The sequence below is a fragment of the Heteronotia binoei genome, chromosome 1 (genome assembly GCF_032191835.1).
Source record: "Heteronotia binoei isolate CCM8104 ecotype False Entrance Well chromosome 1, APGP_CSIRO_Hbin_v1, whole genome shotgun sequence".
Taxonomy (NCBI): domain Eukaryota; kingdom Metazoa; phylum Chordata; class Lepidosauria; order Squamata; family Gekkonidae; genus Heteronotia; species Heteronotia binoei.
The window spans coordinates 114,821,917-114,846,307 of NC_083223.1; the positions used below are offsets into that span (position 1 = coordinate 114,821,917).

The window sequence follows — 24,391 nt, forward strand, 5'->3', positions numbered from 1 at the left end:
CTATTCTAGGCTAAGGGAGAGGAACGGCCCAATCCGGTCTTGTTGAAGACCACAGAAGTTATTGCCAGGTCCAAAAATGCTGAGTTTAGGTGGGACTTCTGCCCAAACAGTGGTGAGGCCTGTTTGATCCAGACAGACCTCTCTTCTGGGGCAGGACCTGTGGCATTTCAAGGGTAGAGCATCTGCTTGTTCCTGGGGGGCTGGGCAGAGCATAAATCATCTCCCAGCTCTAGGTGCCTCTCAGATGAAAGCCGCACAGAAAAAGTTTCTGGTTAGGAAGGGGGGAGACTTGGAATCAGCTCTGGTGTGTTTGGGCTGTGAAGCTGGGTTTCTGAGTAGGAAATGCAGTAGAAATCTGTGAGGCTGTCTGCTTCAGCCTCCCTAGATCTTTAGTATTATATTTTTCAGCCTCCATTCATTTGTATCTGCAAAGCTTTCCCAGCTTTGTAAGTGGGTGACTCGGGGTGGGTCTGCATCTGACTGGTGGTGTTAGTCTCCGACATGCCAATGGATTTCTGTTTTAAATTTAAAAGATAATCTAAAATGGGGATCAGCTTGATGTAAATAAATGGTTTAAAGGTAAAGGTAATCCCCTGTGCAAGCATCAGGTCATTACCAACCCATGGGGTGACATCACATCAGGACTTTTCATGGCAGACTTTTTACGGGGTGGTTTGCCACTGCCATCCCCAGTCAATGGTTTACCTTGATATAATCAAATGATTTCCATATAACCCTATCTGTAATCTTATCAGGGAGAAAAAACTAATTGGGTCAAAACAGCCTATTAAGATATTAACAGCTTCATCAAAGTACGTTGGTTCTGTGTGGCTGTAGAAGTTCTCATTTGTATGCCTTTTAAAAGGTGTAGAAAGATTGTATGTATGTCAATATGCACATGTCCTATTTATGCATTAAGATGAATATGCACATGTGGAAAATGCAGAGGGATACAATCCATCTGCCACTTTGGTATACTGTCTTTGGTAAAATGTGCTAGTCCAGGGGTGTGAAATATATAACCCACAGGCCACATCCAACCCCTGCAGGACTCTGCTCCGCAAGCAACTGGCAAGCAACTGGCCCTCTGATGCTTCCTACTTCCTGTTCCTCCTTCCTGTTTCCAGCATCAGTTTGTTTTTGCACAGTCTCTTCTATTTCCTGCTTTGCAGAGGAGAGAAAGCCAAGCCCCACTTCCGTTGATTGGCTGAGAGCGCCTCCCTCTCCTCCTCTGAGGAGGGAGGGGGAAGGAGAGGGGGGAGAGGGGGGGGAGAGAGAGTCCTGTCGCACTTTTTAAAAAGATCAGCAGCATTTTATTCCAGGTATAAAGTTTTGTGTGCCTGCACACTTCTTCAGAGAGAGGGAGGGAGGGGAAGAAAGAGCCAGAGAGAGATGGAGTCCCCTTTCCTGTTCAAACAGATGGGGGGAGGAAGAAACTTAAGAGCATAGCTTGCACTCTTTATTAGTGGAAGGGAGCAAGAGTCCAGTAGCCCCTTAATGACAAATAAAGTTTGTGGCAGGGCAGAAGCTTTCGTGAGTCACTGCTCATCTCTTCAGAAACAGCTAGAATGTGAGTTCATCTGTCCTTATATCTTGGAAAGTTAAATGATTTCAGATGCCAAATAACAACAGCAGGCACTGCTAATGAGAGAAGAAACCTAGGTTTCAATTCAGTCCAGGAGGATGCATTGTCTTGAGCTTCATTATCAGTTGCAATTCAGCAGTCTCCTTTGAAATTCTTTTAAGTCAATAACTGAATGTCCTGGAAGGTTGAAATGTCCTGCTCTGGTTTTGGGATGTTGTGGCTTCTAACTGCAATAGAAAGCATAACGGTCCAGTAGCACTTTAAAGATTAACAAAATCTGTGGTAGGGTATGTGCTTTTGTGAGTCACTACTCACTTGTTTAGGCTTACTGCCATTTATTCTTTGCATCATTCTGGACTGAATCGTCCTGTACCTAATTGAGACCTAGATTCCCTGTCTCATTACCAGCACCTCATGTTATATTTTATGGCACACATGGCCTGGTTCAAAGTGACATTTATGTCAGATTTGGCCCTCATAACAAATGAGTTTGACACCTCTGTGCTAGTCTTTAGAAAGAACAAACAAAGCAATTTTGTAAAAACTTGATATTTTATGCAAAGAGCTGAAATTTCTCAGAATCAGATTTTGGCATTTCGTTTCTTTATGCAGGTATGGTTAAGGAGACAAGAAACAACCTTCAACATTCCTGCTAGAATATACTTTACACTTGATGTGGGTTTGTCTGCTTAATGTCTATCACCTTTCTAAATCAGATTTTCCCTATTCTATACAATATTAATCTCCCTGAGGGAGGACACTTCTGTGAAGCTGCTATGGCTCTTCCCTCTCATCTGGTCAATTCTACTTTTAATCTCATTTTCAGATCAGACAGCATGTGAAATTTATCTCTGCGGGGGTGGACATTTCTATAGGTGTTACAATTCAACCCCTTTTCTTTCTCGTTAGTTTTGACAATCTGTTGTGTTATGAGGAGATTAATTTTTATGCTTGAGATTCTTATATGCACTTCTCCAATCCTTAACAGATTACTAAAATCAGCTTCTCACTGAGGTGATAAACATATTCCCAGGTTGCACCACTTGAGACTCCGGGCTGGAGGGCTCACACTATTTAATGTACTTCTAGATAAAGAATTTAGTGCATACAAGAAAAAACATGAGTCCATCATAGAAAATGAACAAAATCCGAGCAATGTACAAATGCCTCCATTTCTCTGCACTGGTCTACTGTGATGCCTACAAGTACATGCCACAAAGTGTGGACAGTGGCAGTGGTAAAGGATAGGGCTCTGTTAGATTCTATGAGATTGTTATTTGTAGAGCTTGGGCATTTGGTTTCCTACACCCAGGCATTTCATCTCCCCTTGCCCCATCCAATGTGAAGAGGTTCAGCCTTGATTCATTTACTATCTCAGTCAAAATTAGGTTTAATATACAATACAAATTAAATGAGCAATCAACATAAAACTGATATCTTGAGTGAGATTACCAATTTATGAAAATTGCTCATTGACTCAATGAAGCCAAAGAAGTAATAGGAAGGTTTCCCCACTCCCCAACCACCCAAAAAAGATAAGAGCAGTGTTTATGATAAGTTGTAACTACATAAAGTTTGCAAATATCAATCTAGAAATCTAGGAGCTAGTCCAGTAGGTTCTCTAGCAGCAATGAAAACAGCAGGCTCTAAATTAAGGATTTTATTACTCAAGTCTCATCAACAATCTGTAAGGTCAGAGTATCCCAGGTGCAGTAGAAGTGGCAAGACACTTTTGAAAATATGATAATGCTGGGCTTATAAAAGTCAAAAACAGGTGGCAAAAGCATATATCTGCCTAAAGAAAAATCATGATTACTGTGTTCTTTATAGAGTAGCAATAAAAAGGTAAAGGTAGTCCCCTGTGAAAGCACCAGTCGTTTCCGAATGTGGGGTGACGTTTTCATGGCAGACTTTCTATGGGGTGGTTTGCCACTGCCTTCCCCAGACATCTACACTTTTCCCCCAGCACGCTGGGTACTCATTTTACTAACCTCAGAAGGATGGAAGGCTGAGTCAACCTTGAGCCGGCTACCTGAACCCAGCTTCCATCGGGATCTAACTCAAGTCATGAGCAGAGAGCTCAGACTGCAGTACAATTTAAGTTGTTAATGTTCTTACCTGGGGCCTTTGCTGAAAAAAGAAAACAGCCTTCTCTGAACTTTTAGTATATAGGCTAGTGGGGTCTGAACTTGCTGAGTCTTAAATTCAATGTAGGTAGGAATGCAATGTGTGTGTGCATATAACTTTAATTGCCTCTATCCGTCCTTGTATCTTTTTGTGTTTCAACAATAATATTTTATGTAATATCTAGAATTATCAGATCATTTTTAATTAAAACTTTTAACTAAAAATCTGAATGACTGGCTTTCAAATACAAGGCTTTCGCACTGAATTTGGAAACAAACACAAATAATTTTAATTCATATGAATGAGTCCCGTGAAAAAAATTAATATTAGCTGAAATATTAATTTTCCTATGCAGTTCTTTCATAGTAAATGGTTAGTATGTTGCTTTAATTTATTCACATGGTTGTTTTATGGTAATATTATCTCACAAGTTAGTATGCTAGACCATATCAAGTAAACATTTGCTTTAAACAGATACAAGTTTTTAAAAGTTATAAAACTACTGGAGGAGAGGAGTCACAACAGCAGCAGTGCCAGTCAAACCAACACTCTGATCAGCTAGCTTCTGAGGCAAACAGGCAGAATTAGTCTTCCACGGCTTGAATCAAGAGATAACACTATAACACCCAACAAAACTGGGAGTGTACTCTCTTCATTGGTCTACTACTCAAAATGAACCCCCATAGTATATCTCAGATCACAGGAACAGAATCTCAAGAGAAGTTCTGATAGGTATCAATTAACCTCATATTGCACCCATCAATGCTAGAAATATACCTGTCAATGTTTCCCTTGAAGGCCAGCAAGAAAGAAAGTCTCCACACAGGTCTCCCAAACAGCCAGTTGTGCTACTCTATAGATATGATTAAAGTTGTGTGTGTGTTGTTGTTTTTTGGCAGGTTAGTCTTAAATCCATATCCCCACAGGGATGCCAGAAAACCACTGTATCATCTGGTTAGTAGTTCTGTAGACTGGGAGAAAAAAAAGTGTTTTCACACTAATGGCAAGTTCTAAAAAAAAGACTGAAGAGCATTAAGAATGACTAATGTGTTACATTAAGTATATTTCCACAGAACTGCATGGAGACATAATGGTCATTTAGCCCTCTCTCTTTGCTCTGAAAGGATCATGTAGAACTAGGCAACTTTAAAGCTGTTGAACATAATCCAGAATATAAAATGAGAAAACTATCTTTGTTTGGGCAACCTTGGCCACTAATCGGGTTCTCTGAGTCTGCCTGTTTTCCATTCCTGCTTCTCCACCAACCTTCCCATACCCCTTTTCTGTCAACAGATATCTCAGTTCTGATCATCTCTATTTGTGATGGCACTTTTCACATAATGCATTAAAACTCCAAGCCACAATCCTGCAGATATTGTCTGGACCTGTTTACTGCCTACTGTGCTGATACTACTATAGTTAAACATTATTTTGACATTATAAACTATCAATAAACAAAAAACCCCACAATGTTATAATTGTGTCACAATTATATGCATATGAACCCCACTGAAATTAAGGACATTTACAAATGCTATAGCCTATTAGCAAAGGGAAGAGTAATGTCAGCTTGTCTAGTGAGTGAATTCCTGCTGGGATCTTAACAGAACAATGAGTGGGTGATAAAATCTTAAAATAATTTCTAAAGGTTTCACTTCAAAAAAGCTCTGAAAACCAATTCTGTTGCATTTTGCCATCATATTTCTTAGCACAGGAAAGTTAATCTCAAAACACAACTATGAATTAGAGACCAATTATGAAATCAGCACCAGGTTTCCAATAAAGTCTCAAAAGCATCAGAATATGCGTTTCTGGAAGAACTGACTAAACATTTACCAACTTCAATCTCATGTTAGGGTATCCTCCAGGGACAATCTAGTGTACAAGCTAATTAAATGCAAGCATTTCTGTGGAACTTTCCTGAATCCTTGATTGCTTACTGGCTTCTCTGTCTTGGGGACTGAGGTCAATCTTCTCATTCAGACTGCTTTACAAACTTCATGGAATTATTTCATTTTACAGATTTTTGCTTGTATCTCTTTTTCTGGATCTCTTCATACCTGCACCATTGTCATAAGTGAACTGTTAAGAAAGTGACCAACTGCAAGGAAGTTTGCCATCCTAAGAATCTTTTTGGAACATGAATAACCCCTTAGCTTCCACACACAGAAAAGTTAAGGATGAAATATTTAAATTTAGCATTTGGATGCTACTGTCATACACTGCCCTCTATCCAATTACCTCATAATATATCCAAGGTCTGTAACTGCCAGTTGTTTCAATTAGTATATTTAGTACAACTGTTCCCAGACACCTGCTTTATTTACACAGTGTATTTTCAATGTACACTTTTAAATGTTAGATACATATTCAAAGATACATAAATAAACCCCAATTCAGTTTTTTCAGTTCTAACACAGAAATTTGTTATCAAGTAACATACAGTAAAGGGGAGAAAAGCCATTCCTTTTCCACTTTTGATCAGCCCTGACTATGTGAACAAAGCTATGGATAAGAAATATACATTTCAGTTGTGGCTAAGACAAAGAGGCAGCAATCACTGTGTAGTGGATCACAAAAAATCACTGTGTAGTAGATCTACAATGTCTAGTTACTGAGTAAACTGAAGAGACCCTGAACATATTTTCAAAACTTATTATATCTACTATTGCCAGACACATACTCTTCTTTTACACTGTATTAACAGCTCCAAAGTGCAAGGAAAATTAGCATACAGAATAAGTGACATACACTTTCTGAGATTTTGTCATACATACCAGCAGGGCCGGCTCACCCACTAGGCAAACTAGGCAATTGCCTAGGGCGCTGGGAAGGGGGGTGCCAAATTAGACTCCCCCCTGTGCCCAAGGCAATTGCCTCTTTATCTCTCCCCCATCATCGCCCACCCCCTCCCTTCCCTTCCCCACCACACCGCGCTCCACCTTCCTCCCCCACCAGCATGATCAGAGGAGTGACAAGGCTCAGCATCAGCCCTACCCACTTTGACAGGGCCCGGGCTGATTCTAAGTTGTTTGAACAGCAGGCTGGAGGAGAACTTTCGCCTCTCCGTCACTTCCAGAAGTGAGAGGGGGGGAGAAGCTTCCTTCAGCGCACTCTTCAAATAACTTAGAATCAGCCTGGGCCATGTCGAAGCAGGTAGGACCAATGCTGAGCCTCGTCACTCCTCTGATCACATGGGTGGGGGCGGAGCACGGCGCTGTGCTGGGGAGGGGAAAGGAGGCAATGGTAGTGGCGATGGCGGTGGCAGGGGGAGAGCCGAGCCTCATCGCATGGGGGGGTGACAGAACACGGCGCCACATTGTGGCACTGCAAAGGGTAGATGGGGGCAGCAGTGGGGAGGGCAGCAGGCAGGGAACCTGCCTGGGGTGCTATGTGCCCTCAGGCCAGCACTGCATACCAGTACTAAAAACATGCAAAACCAAAAAAACCAGAACAGTATATAATCAACACAAACAGAGGCTCAGAACAGATACCCAACTGACCTGGTCTGGAAAGCCCAAGTAAGCACAATCTCATCAGATCTTGGAAGCCAAGCAGGGCCAACCCGGGCAAGTACTTGGATGGGAGACCTCCTTGGAATACCAGGAGTGAGAGGCAGAGGCAGGATGTATCAAGCCACTTCGCTGAATGTCCTCCATGCCCTACTACCAGTCGCCAGAAGTCACCATGACATCCAGGTTTGCACATACACACACACACACACACACACAAAAGATAAGAAAGAACAGACACCCAACATATGGTTGTTGACGTTACAGTCTAAACAAATGGGGAACCCACCAGGACTTCGCTGGGCAAATCTCATTTTCCTGTCTCCCCCACTGTTTCCTCTTTCCTTTTCCTGACAGCACTCCAAAACACTGTTCTTTTCCTGCTTCATTCTCTTCTTCCCATCCATCAGCCAACCTATCTTTACTTACTTACCGGTGCTCAGCTTTCCCTCTTTTTCTCTGGCAGTCCTTCCCTGGAAAAGTCTGGCTCATATGCACAGAGGCAGCCTGCACCAGGTCAAGGAGCCTTTTGTTGACTGGGTCTTGACTGTCCCAGTCAACTTCTCCTCCATAAGGAAAGGCACACTTTCAAGGGCTGTTTTGGCCTCCGTGTCCACTTCTGCTCCCCCTGCCATGGCTTTGCTTTACAGAAACCAAAGCTTTGAAAACTCAACAATATTCTTGTAGTTGCCTAGCAACCTCCGAAATGGCCACTGCTGAGGAGCAGGGAACCCTCTAGAACAGTGGTGGCCAAACTTGCTTAACATAAGAGCCACATCGAATAAATTTCAGATGTTTGAGAGCCACAAGACATGAACATTAGATGTCTGAAAGCTGGAAGGATGGAAAGGTAGAAAGAAAGCAAATAGATGGGGGAGAGGTGGAAAGAAAGTAACTTTAACTTAAAATGCATTCTCCAAGCTGCCAGCTAGCTTGACTTGGAGAAGTCATTTAAAGATACAAACGCCTTCTCCAACCTGGCCAATGGGGTGGGGGGGCTCAAGAGCCACACAACATGTGTAAAAGAGCCACATGAGACTCCCGAGCCACAGTTTGGCCACCCTTGCTCTAGAACAAGATGCTATGCCTTAGATAGTGAGGCAGGATTCCTGCAGAGATAATTTTCTCACTGCAGACACCTATGCAGCATGCTCTAGGGCAGGGGTGTCAAACTCATTTGTTATGTGGGATGGACATGACATAAATGAGGCCTTGTTGGGCTGGGCCAGGCTGTGTCGGGCTGGGCCATGTATTTATCTATTTAAGGTTAGGTAGCAGAGATAAACTTTTAAAGGACACAGACAAACATGGGTAAAGTGTTTTTTTTAAAAACTTAAAACATGCTTAAAACATTAGTACTTGTTGCTCTTAAAGGTGTTTTCTTTGTAATTCTCCCATGGGATTCAGGGAACTGGGCAAAGGAAGCTCTGGTTCTTTCATTCCTTCCCCAGGGGACCAGGAAGGGGAGGAGCCTCAACCAATTGAGAAAATCAAGGTTTTGCTCTGTAGCTCCTGTGTGATTGAGCAAGCCTTGTAAAGCAAGTTGAGATGCAGAAGGAAGCAAGAGAGAGGGAGAAGGAAGCAGACAAGAGCCAGTTGCTCGGGGGGGGGGCTGACAGAAGCCCTCCAGGGGCCTGATTTGGTCCCCGGGCTGCATGTTTGACACCCCTGCTTTAGAAGGTCTCCCAACCTGCCAGCAACAGAATTTCAGGGTACTCAGGAAACTGCTAGGGAAAGCAATGAAAACTCTGGTTGTGGAACTGCTCCACTGACCTACACTTAGGTTCCAACCATATGTATTATGGTGAGCCAGAGTGGCCTAGTTGTTAAGAATGACAGACTCTAATCTAGAAAGCTGGGTTTGATTCCCCACTTTTCCATATAAAGCCGGTGGGTGACTATGGGCCAGTCTCAGGCTTCCCAACCCCTCCCGCCCTGGCGGGGGACCCCAGGTTTCCAGCCTCTTCCCCCACTCCCCAAAAAAACGGAAGCAGGGGGAGGGGGGAAACGGTGCCAAGGAGTGTGGCCCGGTGAGTGGCAGGGGCCACGCTCCAGCGGCGTTTGTCCCGGGCTGACCGCCCTCTGGCCGCTTTTGACCTTGCTCCCTCGGCGAAGGAGAACCAGTTATCTCCTTTGGGTCCTCTTCCGGCTTGGCTTCTGGTCCGCGGTGTTTCTGGCCCGGCCTGCTACAGCCTGGGGATGTCGCGGCGGGCCTTGAGGCGGTTGCGGGGGGAGCTGCGCAGGCAGGCGCTGCCAGAGGCCGAGGAGGAGGAGCAGCAGCTCCCGGCGTGGTCTGGGCAGGATGGAGCGAGCGGCAGGCAGAGGAAGCCCCGGCAAGAGGCAGCAGGGCGCGTCGCCAACCTCTTCGAGCTGGTGAGAGGCCTGGGAGGGCTCAGCATCGCTTGCGCTGTTTCTTTCCCTTCGGCAGCTCCCGCGGGGAGGAGGGGGCGTCTGGGCCGGGCTGGGCTCCGAGCTAGGGTTGCCAAGTCCAATTCAAATATCTGGGGACTTTGGGAGTGGAGCCAGGAGTTCAGTTATGCTTGTCACACCCTTGCGCCTAGCTCCGCCCCTAATGTCTCCTGGCTCCACCCCCAAAGTCTCCTGGCTCCACCCCCAAAGTCTCCAGATATTTCTTGAATTAGACTTGGCAACCCTAGTCTCAGTTCTCTCAAAACACTCTCAGCTCCACGTACCTCATGAGGAGACTCTTGTGGGAAGGAAAAGACAATTATAAATCACTTTGAGATTCATTAAGAGAGAGGAAAAATGAAGTATAAAACCTTTTTCTTCTTCTCTTCATATGTATTTGCGTTTTCCACAAGTTTCAGTCCCAAAATAAAAAATGCTTGTCCTTTTGCTCCTACTTGTTGTATATGCTTTGAGGAATGAAAAAATAAGATGTTTCAATGATGTTTATAGCTGGAGAAGACGCAGATTAGTTCAAAACATATAAAAGTTTCTCAAGCTATATAGTCAAAAAAGCTGGCTACTTCAAAACCACAGAGAGCAAGATTCCTTTCTAATACAAATGCTTTAATTGGTTCAGAAAGAGAGCAGTTTAACCACTGAGGGTGTAAACTTCACCACCAATTATATCTGCTGAAATATAATGAGCACAATAGACCCAAGCATTTTAATGGGCACAGATAAAGGACTTATGACTTCCAAAGGTTTCAACAAATGGTTATAATAGGTATTTCTCTCAAGCCTAATCAGTGACTGTGCAGAAAATGCACTCTCAAGTTTCTAGACATAGTTCAAGAGAGGTATATTTTTCTTAATGAGATTAATCACCATTCAATTAAGAAACAAGTCATTTGATTTGACAATCAAATGCACTTCAGCAACCATTTCCATAACAAAATCCATGAATGAGTCACAATTTTGTTTTCTGTTTGAGTAGCTCCCTAACAGCTTAAAACTAATTCTCAAATGATGCAGCACTTACCTTACAATGGCAAACAAAAATACGCTTAAATTTAGTAAAACCTGTAAATGCAGTTGTGTCATCCTTGTGGGCTGACAAGAGTGTGTGATCCTACTGGGGTCACTGCATACAAGTCAAGAAAAGTTACAGAGCAGACTGTGAGGGCATCTGACATTCCTTTACCAAGTAACAACTTATGTGTGTGTACGTCTGACTGCCTCTCTGTGTGTCTGTCCGTTATTTAAGCCTGTTATCTGCATCAGTCTGCCAAGGGCAAGAATGTCACCACACAGCAGATGCAGACATAAGGAAATAGTTATTTCCACCCCCCTCCTTACTTTTCCAAAGTAAAAACACATACTAGATACTAGTGGCTAATGGGTCTACAAGAACACTGACGTCGCCAGAAGGACTACATTGATAAGTTATCCACACTTTATCAAGTGGTTTATATACCAACTATACTCTATTTGTAATACATAAGCATGAAAGCATGTGCAAGACAAGAATCCACCTTCTGTTTTCTCAGTATTAAAGCAAACTTGCTTCATTACAGCTTTCTACTTACCATTCAGTTAAATATCTTCTACTTTAACTGGTTATTTTAAAATATAATCCAAAAGGCCTCATATTATTGGCATTGTTTCTGTAAGCCTTTCAGCCTGATGGACTAATTCAGATACTGGATGGGATATTAACTAAACTATATTAAGCACAGTACTCTACTTTACCAATAAAGTAGGGAATCTGTTCATGGCTCATTGACATTATATTAGAACTTCTTCAGGTAAAGAGTAATGAACAAATTGCTTACTCTCATAAAGAAGACAGAATTATCTATGATAGTTCATTGTTAGTATTTTTTTTTGCTAATGTCTTATAAACAGATGTAATTCCTGTTTCACAATCAAAGGCAGCCTTTGTACTCATTTAGAAATTAGCAAGAAAGAAATCTGTAGTACTTTGAGAAATCTACATATTTTTAAAGCAACAGGTTTCATTATTCTAACATCTACAAGCTCCTATTTTCCCACTAATTGTATTTATAGCCAAGGAGTGGAATGTATCATCCAACAGTAACCAATTTGTCTAGCAGATACTCATTTTCTTTGGTTTCAAATATACGTAGATTGCTAGTTTTTGAAAACTATTTCTCAAAAGTTAGTATTATACTAGCAAACTTGGACCAGGGAAACGTGGCTTCATTTTCCTACTCTGCAATTAAACACACTGAGTGACTTTGATTTAGTTTGAATTTCAAATTTACTATACCTCAGGATGTCATTATGAGCATAAAATGGGCATGGGAAGAAACATATGTATATGATGTGTATGCTAATATGTCATTGGTAACATGAACAGCATGCCATGGAGAAGTGGTTTTTTCATGTGGCTTCAGAAGGCATTTTAAAACATTTTATGGCGAGTTTGTGAATACTGCCCCATAGGGCTACCAACTTCCAGTTGGGGCCCAGAGTTCTCCCAAATTAAAACTGATCTACAGACTACAGTTCCCCTAAAGGAAACAGCAACTTCAGTGAGTGGACTCTATAAAATCAAATCTTCATTGAGCTCCCTCCCCAAACTCCATCCTTCTCAGACACTATCCCTGAATCATCTGGAATTTTCTGAGTTGGAGTTGGCAACCCTATGTAACCCCTATAAAGTACTTGAATATAATGTAACAAGTCTCCCTGTTGTTAAATGACAAACAGTTGACTACTGCGTCTCAACTACTGTTTCAACATCCATGGTTATGACAGTTACTACTAAAGTAAAAGGGTCAGTCCCATTAATGGAAATTGCAAACATAGTTTTCTTATATGCTGTTATTTCAGGCCTACAATAGTGCCTATACCAGATCTTCTCTGAAGTGATAGCAAAACTATCTTCTGGCATTCAGACAAGCATCTGGCAAATGAGATCACACAAGCAAGTATGGTACCAATTACAGCATTCTCTAACAGAGTCCTCCAACATCTCCTTTTTCAGGGTTGGTACATTTAAATTAGGAGCCCCATGATACAGAGTGGTAAAGCTGCAATACTGCAGTCCAAACTCTCTGCTCACGACCTGAGTTTGATCCCGGCGGAAGCTGGGTTCAGGTAGCCGGCTCAAGGGCTGACTCAGTCTTCCATCCTTCCGAGGTTGGTAAAATGCTGGGGGGAAGTGTAGATGACTGAGGAAGGCAATGGCAAACCACCCCAATTTTGCGAGCAGGGCGGGACATAAAGTGAATAAAATAAATAAATAAAAAGTATACCATGAAAACGTCATGATGCGACATCACCCCAGAGTCAGAAATGACTGATGCTTGCACAGGGGACTACCTTTACCTTTTTACATTTTAATTGGTGTCCGGCTAAGTGGCAATTCAATGAAGTATATAATTCTTCAAGTGGTAAGGCTTAACATGACTCCAGACATTAAAAGTAAAAAGCACCAAAAAACAAACAAACCGCTAGTTCTCTTTCTTTTTGTTGATTAGTCAAGTGAAATTTACAAGGCCAACCTCTGTTTCATTCTGTGGCTAATTATGCCAGCAAAGTTAAAGAATGTGCAAATATATCCTACACCTTTTTTTCAACTCACAAAAAAACCCATTAGCTTTCAAAAGATTTCGTCTTCTATACAAAACTGAAGATAACTGGACCAGCTTGTTAACAACTGTTTCAGCACCAATCCTTGTATTCACATTTTAATTTAGTTCAATCATCCCATTACAAGGATTTGGAGTTAGTCATATCATCCTATTACAGTTGCAATCATGTTTTTTGGCTGGGCCATGGAATGTATAGAAAGGTTACCTGTTAGGAAGAGCTATCAGCTGAATGCAAGACTCTTCAAATGAGACAAGTGAACCCAGTGATAGTAGATATGCAGTATTAAGCTTATCTTCAAGAATTGTGTAAAATGGGCCTTAAATCAGATACAAGATTAAGAATGGAGAGAGTAAAGAGGGTCATGACCCAGGAATGAGTGATCTCATTAATAAGCCCTTCCCCCAATACAGAGTTGTGCAGCCTTTTTTCACTCAAAGAGCCACCACTCATGCAGACCAGTTGTCTCAAGTCTTCAAGACCATCACTTAAAACCAACTCTCAGAAGCTTCCATTTTTGCCACAGGGAAAGCAGAATTTCACAATTATTTCTTGCTTTGGAAACGTGCCACAGTTTGTAATTAAAAACTTCAACATATTACATAATTGGCTAAAAGGTAACTTTTAAAATAATTCTATTTACAATTTTTCTGCTATTGTTCACCCATTTCAAAGACATTTAATTCTAATATTGAAGGAAAATAATTTGAGAAAGTCAAGGAGGACAATACTAACTTAAATCTTTCCAGAGAAATCAAGTGCATGACAAGGAATGAAATCTGATCCTTTCAATGAAGGCAAAGTATTTTCACCCCAAGTATGTTTAGAACATTTACATTTATATAAAAATTATTCTGCCCCTACTGTGAAATACCCTACAAATATCCTCCGAAGATTTGCACTCCCTGAAGTGCTGTGGCCAGATATAATAAAAGTGAGAAGTACATTCCATTAAGAATGCCTGGCTTCCAATCATGATGAAAAGAGTGACTTATCTCCTCTCTTTTGACTCCCATATTGTCTTGGCATACATAGCCTGGAGAACCTTCTCTAGCCTGTCACCAAAAGTAAAAACCATATAAAACATAAACTGAAGGGCCATGTGACATTCGTCTTAATGTAAAAGACTACAGCAGGAAGGAGAAGAGACAATAGCAGCACTAAGTGAGTAATCTCACACACAGAGCCAAGACTCAATCCCCACAAACACACATACAAAAATCTTAAAAGATGCCTAGCAATTTTCAGCTATATAAGCAGAGAGTGGATGCTACTTGCAAAAAAATCAGTGTCTGCATGTTTTGCTATATATCACCATTTTCAGCTCCCCAGGCATTAGTTTAACTTGTTTCATATCCAACCCCTTTCATTTTCCTCAAGTGTTTTAATCTAAACATTTGAGGGAAGGAATTAAGGTATCAGAAAGCCACTTGGAGTAGAGCCATTTTCACTCAGGTTTGTGAAGCATATTTTGACCAGATATTAGTATAGCACACTGCATAATAAGACACACACAAAAATCAACACTGGTTATCTTGTACCTAACAGCCCTTCCTATATTGAAAACTGACAACTAATTCAAGACATAATCTAGAGATTACACACAATTTCAATTAACCTGCTGGTGATGCCCATCAATAGGATACTGAAATTGCATCCAGTAGGCTGAGATTATTAAAGATGTTAATTAAATGACGATCAAGACAGTCAACAATTACGGAGAATCAGATAACTTTAACACAGAACAGTAGATAAGAATTACAACAAACTTTCTATTACCAGTGGAAAGGCGAGATAAAGAAACCAATTATGACGCAAAATAAATTAGAGTGACCGATGTATACAATTTGCCATTATACAAACAGTGTGTGTAAATACAGCTAGGCACCTACACAAACGTATTATATATAAACAAAGCTATTTTGTACTTACTAATCTTTATGTATTTACCAGAAGAGAAATATAAATTGGCTATATTCTAAATCTCAAGTGCTTCACCAATAGTAAATTAAAGAGAAAGCAATGTAAGTAAGGTGAGGAGAAGACAAAGAACAAAAATTACACAAAGTTACTGGGGGTAACATGAGATTTCTGTACACAAATATATGGGAATCACACAATTTGATTATTGTAGCGATATTGAAAGAAAGTTTGTTCCCTTCCAAATTATAATATGAACCTGTTAGCATCCAATTAACAAAGCTCCAATTTCACTATCACATATTGGAAGCCAAGACACAATTAGAACTTTAGAACATAGCGAATAAAACATCATCTCACACATCCTAGGAAACAGTTCCAGCTCACTCAAAGGATCACCTACCAAGTAATGGGGGTGGGGGATCATGAAGAACTTTAATACAGGAAGTCTGGAAGATAACTGCCTAAAAGCCATGGTCAGTTTGTTTTTGCTTTGCTCCAGCAACACACCTAATACTGGTTTGTTCTTGCAATCTCTTGTAAGGGACAACTACTCTCCATTCTAAATCATGAAGCCCTGTAAAAGCTTAAAATACAGGTGCATTACTTCTTTCCTTGGGGGATGGAGGAGCCAGTCCTAATAAACAGCATTTGAGTGTAAAAGCCATGCACAGAGACCACAGACTTGGCAGCATTCTAACTATTACAGCCAAGCCACAAATTTATCTTTGTGTGATGGTATACAGCCATAAATGAGGAGCTTAGTCAATACAGTATATGGCACAGGAAACAGCAGCTGCTACCTCTCCCCCTTCTGCTTTGCCATATTATAAAAAAAATGTTTAGAGATAACACAGAGAACAAAGTTTTGCATCCTTCAATCAGTAAGGAAAATAGTTGTGCTGCTGTGGTCAATCTTTCTAGTCTATATATTTTAACTACATTATTGCAGTGTATTGACTTATCAGATACACCCATCTTAAACTTCGGAAAGGCAGTACACCCATTTTATAATAAATGTGTTCAAGAAGAATATGCCATTTACTATACTATTTTTAAATATGCCAGCTACAATAAAAACATGGTGTTGCCATATTTGGAAATTAGGGACAATTCTAATGCAGTGTTCCCATTCAAACATCAATTTACAGGGATATTGTGCTAAAATGGAAAAATAGTGCATCTTTCAAAGTTAAGCTTATAAATGTTGTTTAATACCCTTTGGTCCTGAAAGGGAAACACTCCATGCAGTCTGAATGGTGCTGCCACTGGACAGTTTTAAACTGCATGCAATACAATTAGGAAGGAGTGGTTCAAGTGACATCTGATCTTCTTCAGAACATACAACAATGCCAGCTTCCTGAGATCAGTGCATGACAGGTGAGGTGCATACATGTTAAATTGAAAATGGTATTCAGCTTTTGCATGAGTGAACTCAGCTACTAGATCAACCCATGCTATAGGAAATGGTTAAATCCAATACTTTATCTGGGATTTGTGTGCACAGCCCTTGAACTGGGTAAGCAGGTTTGTTGGGAGTTTCTACATTTCGTTGTGTTGCTGTCAACTTGCTTTTTTTTTTTTTCCCCCAAACCAACCTTGCTAAAACCTTCAGATGACTTCCCTGGGCTCTCCTTAATCACCACTTTTGCAAAAGCAAAGTCTAAACTGAAAGGAGAGCAAAGGCAGCTTGAAAAGAAAGAGGCGGTCGGTCACAGACACAAAAAGTTCTTGACGTCCAGGCAGCAGGGCCAGCGCGTCCCCGGCAGCTCCGCCCTACCATTCACCCAGGTAAAGTCGCTGCCTCTGAGGTTAGCCAGCCGAGATCAGCCCCGCTGCCAAAAGTTAGCCCAACACTAAGTAAACAGAAGAAAGCAGGAATCGGCCTCTCACTTCTGGGCGCAGCCTGTTTGCTTTAGAAAAACCACATCACACAACTCAATTCGTTAACTCTTTCGCGACTGCGTCCCCCTTTTGGAAGAGACCACTAAACTTGCTGAGGGAGGAAGAGAGAGCCGGTGGCAGTTTAAGAGAATCTCTTCCCCCTCCTTGATTCTGACCGGTTGTGAATAGCAGCTAGGTCCACTCTACTGTCTCTTTACCACTAAGTAATAGCAACCGGGAAACTCCTGCTTTAGGGAAACTCGATTCCTTTCAATACTGCCGTTCTGTGTAAGCCGTTATTGTCCTGCCCTCAGCCCGAGCTTGGTGTACTTCAACCAACAAAAGAAAAACACAGGCAGAACTTCCACAATGGAAGCGGCTAAGGCTACGCAAACCATACCTGGAAAGCTGACCAGAAAGAAAGGCCGAGCCGAGGGCTGGCATAAGCCCCTGCAAAGCCTGCAGTTGGCAAGTCTGTTGAAGGTCTTCCCTTTCGGAAAGGTCCAAACGACAGGATCCCACCCCCCTTTACAAAAACCGCCCTCGACCCCGTCTTCTCCCACCACCCATTGTGAAACGGAGAACCGGGGGGGGGGGGGGGGTTAGCAATGTCGATCGATCTACTTCCCGTCTCCCTATCTTTCCACATGCCAAAGACCCGCGGTCCCGAAACCTCTCAACCCCCATTGCCCAATGTTCCAGAGCGGTGCTCCGGGGCTCCAGGCAAAAGGCGCTTCACTCCTCCGAGACATCTCAGACATTGAGGGAAAGAGGCCGGTCCACGAGGACGCCTGGGCTGAGTCAGGTTGAGCATGAAAGAAGCTCCTTGTCCTCCTCCCGCCTCCCAAGTTGCGAGCCCGGCGTGGGACCTGAGCGCAGCCCGCTTTCCCCCTCGGCCCTTCCCCCTCCACACGCCGGGAGCTCTCGAAACCCCCCGCCCGAGTGCAAACGGAGAGGAGTGGAAAGAAAGCAGGCTCCCGCTCCCGCTCCCTGTCTCTGCAGAAAGGGGACACCTCCCGCGAAGCCGCCGCTTACCTGCGGAGAACTGGCTCCGTGCTGCCCCGAGAAGGGAAGCTGAGGGGGAGACGAAGGAGGCGAGCGCCGCCAGGAAGCCGACTGCTCCAGCCCCCGGAGCCATGGTGGCGACTTTGGAGAACTTTTGCAAGGAGTCTCCCTCCTGTTCTTCCCCACAGCCGCGAAGAAACGCTCGCCTCCCTTGGCCGCTCCGGCTCCTACAGTTGCCCACCGAAACTCCCCCCCGCCCCCCCCGCAACAGTTCCCTTGTCGTCGTCCTCCGCGGTGGTGGCGGCGGGTGCACTGGAAAGCTTCCCCGAGGGGCAAACGCTACGTCCCGAACCAGCCGCTCCCGTTCTCGGCGCGAGCTGCTCCTCTTACTCCAGAGTTACTTTGCTAATCAGCGAGTGGCGAAGGGAGGAGCCGAGCGCGCGCGTCAAGCCCTCCGGTGCTCAGCGCTCCGACAGAGGGAATGAGGGACTCATTTCGGCCGGGAGTCCAAGACCCAGCAGAGCTGTGCCCGCCAGCGCCTCCTGCTGCTCGAGCGCGGAAAGGCGGTCCAGTTGTGGGGGTGGGTGCTCGCCGGCCGTATTAACTGCTGAAAGCGAGACTCTACCTCCTGTATTGTAAGTGGTTTATAGACTAGGAATACCAAGGCTCTCTCGGCAAGGGTCATTCGGCAGCCTTCTCCGGCAGAGAGAGAAGAGCAGCGTGTGAGTGTGAAGCCCTGGAAGAAGAAAGGGAAACAGCTAGAACTGGAGGGGGATTGCGAGGGGGAGCGAGCGGGCGGGGGGAGTTCACGGTTTAATTTTTTCTTAGGGTAACCGAAGAGAAGGAAGGAAAGCCCAAAGAGGTAAAAAAATTAAAAGGAAAACCCGCAGAGATGGAGTTATTTGCCTTACATCGATTCCTTCCGCCGGTGTTTGCGGTTTTACGAATTTTTTTCTTGACAGAGTAAGAGAACCGCTCGCAAAATAAATAAATCCCCGAGGGGGGGGGGGGGCAGATTCTAGATCCGTAGCATGTTCTGGCAATACAGCTCAGCCTTACGCAAGGTTACACGGGAGCAAGTCTCGTTTGTGCACAAATGCGGCTCGTTTGAAGTGGCTTACTCATAAGTAAGTGTGCCTAGTCCTGCACAGCGAGTCAGTCCTGCTTAGATACACTCGCAGGTTGCATTGTAAGATGACGTCTTCTTGAGCCGGAAAGATGCGATCCACAAAATTCTTGCGTTTTTCAGGTTCTCTTTCCTGCTGGAGCGAGCTCAGTGGCTTGCTTGAAGCCTCTGCTGCACCCTAAGCAGCCAGACACTCAGCCGGTCCTTCGTCTCCCGAGTGGGCAAAGGTGCACTTGTTGAATTCCTGCTGCTCGTGAGGCTGGGAAAGGCAGTTGTCTCGAGGACCCAGGTAATTAGGCGCGCCAGACGGTTTTCCGTTGGTTTGAGTCGCAGGGTGAGTCCCGGGTCAGGAAGGCTAGTCAATCTCCCAGTGCGGGTGAAGGCATGCTTCTCTTGCCTGTGTCATAGCCTTTCCAAGCTCAAATCCACAAAACCCCTGCTGTGTTGTAAGTGGTTTATAGACTAGGAATACCAGTGTTTAGACGGGTGGGGGAAATGGGACATGCATAAATATATTCAAGGAGGTGTGTGTGGCAGAAGAAAGGTGTTTGGGCTTTTTGAATAATATTTGTGGCTCCAATAGAAGTGCACTCGCTACTTGTTTCAGAATACTAAACTTGTAGAGTGCTCTTATGCTTGTTTAGTTAAAAACATATCCCGCTTTCATTGGATTTACTTAGTTCAGATCTGGAGAGACACAGCCCAGTGATATTGATGCTCTTTTGATTTGTGTGCCCAGTTGCGCAGACATTATAGTTGAACTATTCAGTTAACATGCCACCCTTGTGGACATAAATTCAGTGGGATTCCCACATAGAATTGTAACCCAGTCATGCATATTTATCCAAAAAGTAAGGCCTACTGGGTTCAGAAGGGCTTATTCCTTAATAAGTGTGCTTTGGAAGAAGAAGAAGAATTGCAGATTTATACCCCACCCTTCTCTCTGAATCAGCGACTCAGAGCGGCTTACAATCTCCTATATCTTCTCCCCCCACAACAGACACCCTGTGAGGTGGGTGGGGGCTGAGAGGGCTCTCACAGCAGCTGCCCTTTCAAGGACAACCTCTGCCAGAGCTATGGCTAACCCAAGGCCATTCCAGCAGGTGCAAGTGGAGGAGTGGGGAATCAAACCCGGTTCTCCCAGATAAGAGTCCGCACACTTAACCACTACACCAAACAGGAATGCAGCCCTGGACTTCTGACATACTTCAAGGAATCTTAACTGACAGGTGTTTTGCCGTGGCTAGATTGCTGGGTATAAATGCTGCACAGTCAGGCTGAAAAGAAATGTTCACTCCTCTGTGAAATTGGATAGCTTTTAAGTAACGTTAAGCCAAATGCGGTAAGAATCTTCACATACTAAGAAATGATATGTAAATTAATTGGACGTGGAAACCAAGCAGGGTCGGCCCTGGTTAGTATTTTGGGTGGGAGCTGACCAAGAATAAAAGAGTCACTATGCAAAAGCAGGCAATAGTAAACCACCTCTTAGCATCTCTTGCATTGAAAACCCTACAGCAGGGGTCCCCAACCCCCCGGGCCACAGACTGCTACTGGGCCGCAGCCTGTTTGCAACTGGGCCGCAAAGCCTGGCCGCCTCCCACCCCCCCCCCCGGCCCTCACTGCATTGCAACAGAGTTTAGCTCCGTCACCCCCACACACACAGACACCGCCTTCCCTCCCCAGAGCTGCAATGCAGTGTGGTGCTCCGTCGTCGCCCTCCCTCAGATCATGCCTGGAACCGGAAGTGAAGGGGGAGAAGCCTTCTTTCACACATACTTCAAAGTGTTAGATGGTGTACCAGCCACATCAAAGCTGGTAAGGCCCAGCTTCGGCACTGCTTGGCGTGATCGGAGGGAGGGTGACAACAGAGCGCTGCACTGCATTGCAGTGCCTGGGAGGAAGGGAAGGTGGCAGTGGGAGGGTAGTGGGGGGGCCACCCAAGTCTTGTCACATTTGGGGGGGGGGTGACGAAGCTAAACTCCGGTGGGCCACTTCTTCAGCAGGTTGCCTGCCACTGCGGTGGCAGTTTTCTCAGCTGATCGGTGGGGGGGAGGGGTGTCAGCCTTAAAAGAGCTGGGGAAGGCGGCACTTCACCACCCCTTTCCTGGCCTTAAAATTGTAACAACAGAGGGTGGAGGAGGCGCTGCAAAGGGGGCAGGCAGCAAGACTGCATGGCGCCGGGAGAGAAGGGGGGTGGCAAGGCTGCACAGCATGGGGGGATGAGGCTGCACAGCGCCACAGGGGGGCAGGCTGAATTCGGTGCCCCTACCCTGCCAGCCCTGGGGTCGCGATGGGCAGGTCGGCTCTGGGGTTGGTCCCTGCTACCAAGAAGGTTGGGGACCATTGCCCTACAGGACAGACATAAGTTGGCTGCAACTTGGGGGGGGAGCATTTTTGTAACTAGAACTGATAACATCAGTGTATTCAGAATCCAGTCTCTTTGCCACAGTCCATTCAGAAATTCAGTCACAAATGCTGACTTTAATACTAATCTATTTGAGAAATGAACCCAATTTCTGGCTAACGTGTCTAGACCCCTTATGAGTCAATTAGCTTTGATTAAAGGCTGAAAACCTGTATAGATAGGAGTAACTCCCTTTGATCTCAGTGGGACTGAGTACCTTACAGCTGAAGTCCTGAGTGTGCTTCCTAGGGAGCAAGTCCCATTGAACTCAGTAGGCTTTCATTCTGAATAAACATGCTTATATTGCACTGCATCATGCCAATGCTGAAAGCAATTTCCACATCGATTATCCTTTATCACTGTCCTGTTAGATTCACTTAGTTTCCATATTACCTAGTAGGTGTTCCACCATTTTCCATGAGTTTGACTTTTAATGTGCCGTAAAGTGTGACCTCTACATGCCATTACTCAGTGGATGCCTTGTCACTTACTCTAATGGGGCTATGTGCAGCCCTTAAAATGATGCCTAAAAGCAACAAACACTGGTATCTGATTTAAAGATAAATGCAATTATATTGTGTCCCCTTAATAAAATTTTCTCCCCCCTGGATATCTGCATAGATGAAGATCTATAATCAGTTTTTGGGGAGAGGGGGGGTCTTTAAAGCTTTTTACTTGCATTTGTGAGTTGAACTTTGTTTTTTCCTTCTTTGCTCTTGCAAAGGAAGATGGGAGTTCTTGTGTCTTGAACAAACATGCGTATCAGGAGAAATTGCAACAAGTGCAGCCTGCTGTTTAACTGTATTTAATATTCATACATTTCAGTTTTCTAAATTTTAAGGATAAATGCCTAGTATTTGTCAATCAATGCAACAACCATTCACAAAAATCTTATGTGGATGAAATGTGGTAGGGTTGGGTCAGAGGCACACTCAAGATACAAAATCCCAGTCTCCACCATGCCATTACAAAGTTGCAAAAGATGAGCAGTGTAGTGATCAAGCTTGCAGATGACACAAAATTATTCAGAATGGTGAAAACCAAAGATGACTGTGAAGAGCTCCAGGAAGATCTCCACAAATTGTGTGAGTGGGTGTAAGGTAACGTGCAATGGAATAAAATAAAAAGACCAACTTTAAGTACATGCTAATAGGGCTTGAATTTGCTGATACTGAGAGACTTTGGGGTCATTGTGGTTTATAAAATGCATGGAGTCAAAAGAATGAAGAAAGAACTTTTTATCCCTTTCCCAAAAGAATAGAACATTGGGTGCATGGTGATGGATAGAAGACTCAGGACAGACAAAAATAAGTCTTTGCACTTATTGACCAGAACACTGGAATATAGAGCAAGTTTCGTTTTTGGTGAATAGCTGGATAGAACTGGCATTTTTTATGTGTAAGTAATATGACTTAAGAGCCTCATGGTGCAGAGTGTTAAAGCTGCAGTACTGGAGTCCTAAGCTCTGCTCACGACCTGAGTTCGATCCCCAACGGAAGCTGGTTTCAGGTAGCTAGCTCAGGTTGATTCAGCCTTCCATTCTTCTGAGGTCGGTAAAATGAGTACCCAGCTTGCTGGGGGGGAAGTGTAGATGACTAGGGAAGGCAATGGCAAACCACCCCATTAAAAAAGTCTGCCATGAAAACATTGTGAAAGCAACATCACCCCAGAGTCGGAAATGGCTGGTGCTTGCACAGGGGACCTTTCCTTTTCCTAATATGACTATAGACATTTTTTTAAATGAACCCTGAAAACAGGGGGAAGGGGCTGGCCATAGTTCTTAATATAAGTGCTTCGGATCTGGGGAGGGAGTAGATTGCCTAGAAGCAAGATCAAGTCTTCTACCCAAGTCCTGTGAGGTTCAATGATTATCTGAGAACTTTGGTGGTGATCAGTCAGTGGCATTCTGTTGTTTTCTTTATTAGCCCTGTCCTGTAGTGTAGGGGGTCCTTGATGGAAATGTTGGAAATTTGGAGAAAGAAAGTAATTTTTACCATGAAATGGCAATCATGAGAGTGCTTGGTTTCAATTTCTGAAGAAAGCAGAAGGTTTGTGTGTAGCTTAGGTATTGAAGACTTTCTGATTCCAGAAAAACCACAGTTTGTTATGACATCTGAATTGGTTTGAATGACAAAACATGATGTATTTACTTAATTACAAATCAGGATTCCAGGCTTGTAGGCAAAACAACCAAACTGCAGTTGGTCGTTTTGCCCAATTTAATGCAAAGAAGGACAACATGACTTCATAGTTGGTTTGTTGCTTCTGAACTGAGCCACTGTCAGTTTGCTTCTATGCTTCCCTGGATCACAAGTGCTTTAAGTCTTTAAATGATTGATCAAGAGCAAGAGAGGTTATACAGAGACCTGAACTCTGCTAGTAGAGTGAAGGTATGCAGCAAAAGAGAGCACAAGCTGTTTAAACAATTAAGTTGGTATACTAAGAAGAGAACAAACTTTGTGAGAAAGAGAAGTCTAACCAACAGTGCTCAGCAATAGCGGGGATGGGGACCCCAACAGAGCCAATCAGGAAACAAGAAGGAGACTATATGAAAATAGTAGGAAATCCCTAATCTCACATCTCCTGCCTCCTGCAGGATGTTTTTGGCATTTTCTTTAAGCATGATAGGCCTTGTGTATTCCAACAGTTATAGACCTGAACTGTAGACAATGAAACATGTGGTGTGCTCTGCAGGAATAAAGGTTTACAGGATAAAATTGTTTATATGTGTATAGTTCATATGTCAGAAAGCTGTTTAAGCAAAAATGAAAAAGTTTTGGACTCCGGCCTCAAGCTGC

General features: G+C 43.7%; 1 protein-coding gene across 3 annotated transcripts in view; it reads right to left on the reverse strand.

Moving 5' to 3' along the window:
- PTPRK (protein tyrosine phosphatase receptor type K) overlaps positions 1–18,537 on the reverse strand; it is a 755,588-nt gene extending 737,051 nt beyond the window's left edge. The window contains exon 1 of one of the 3 annotated variants that reach the window (XM_060239139.1): positions 18,091–18,531. In XM_060239139.1, coding sequence (XP_060095122.1) covers positions 18,091–18,193 — 103 coding nt within the window. In that variant the 5' untranslated portion in view covers positions 18,194–18,531. Of the gene's footprint in view, positions 1–18,090 lie in introns of all 3 variants that reach the window. The other 2 variants (XM_060239131.1, XM_060239123.1) reach the window with 2 other exon arrangements.
- Between the last annotated feature and the right edge of the window lie 5,854 nt (positions 18,538–24,391).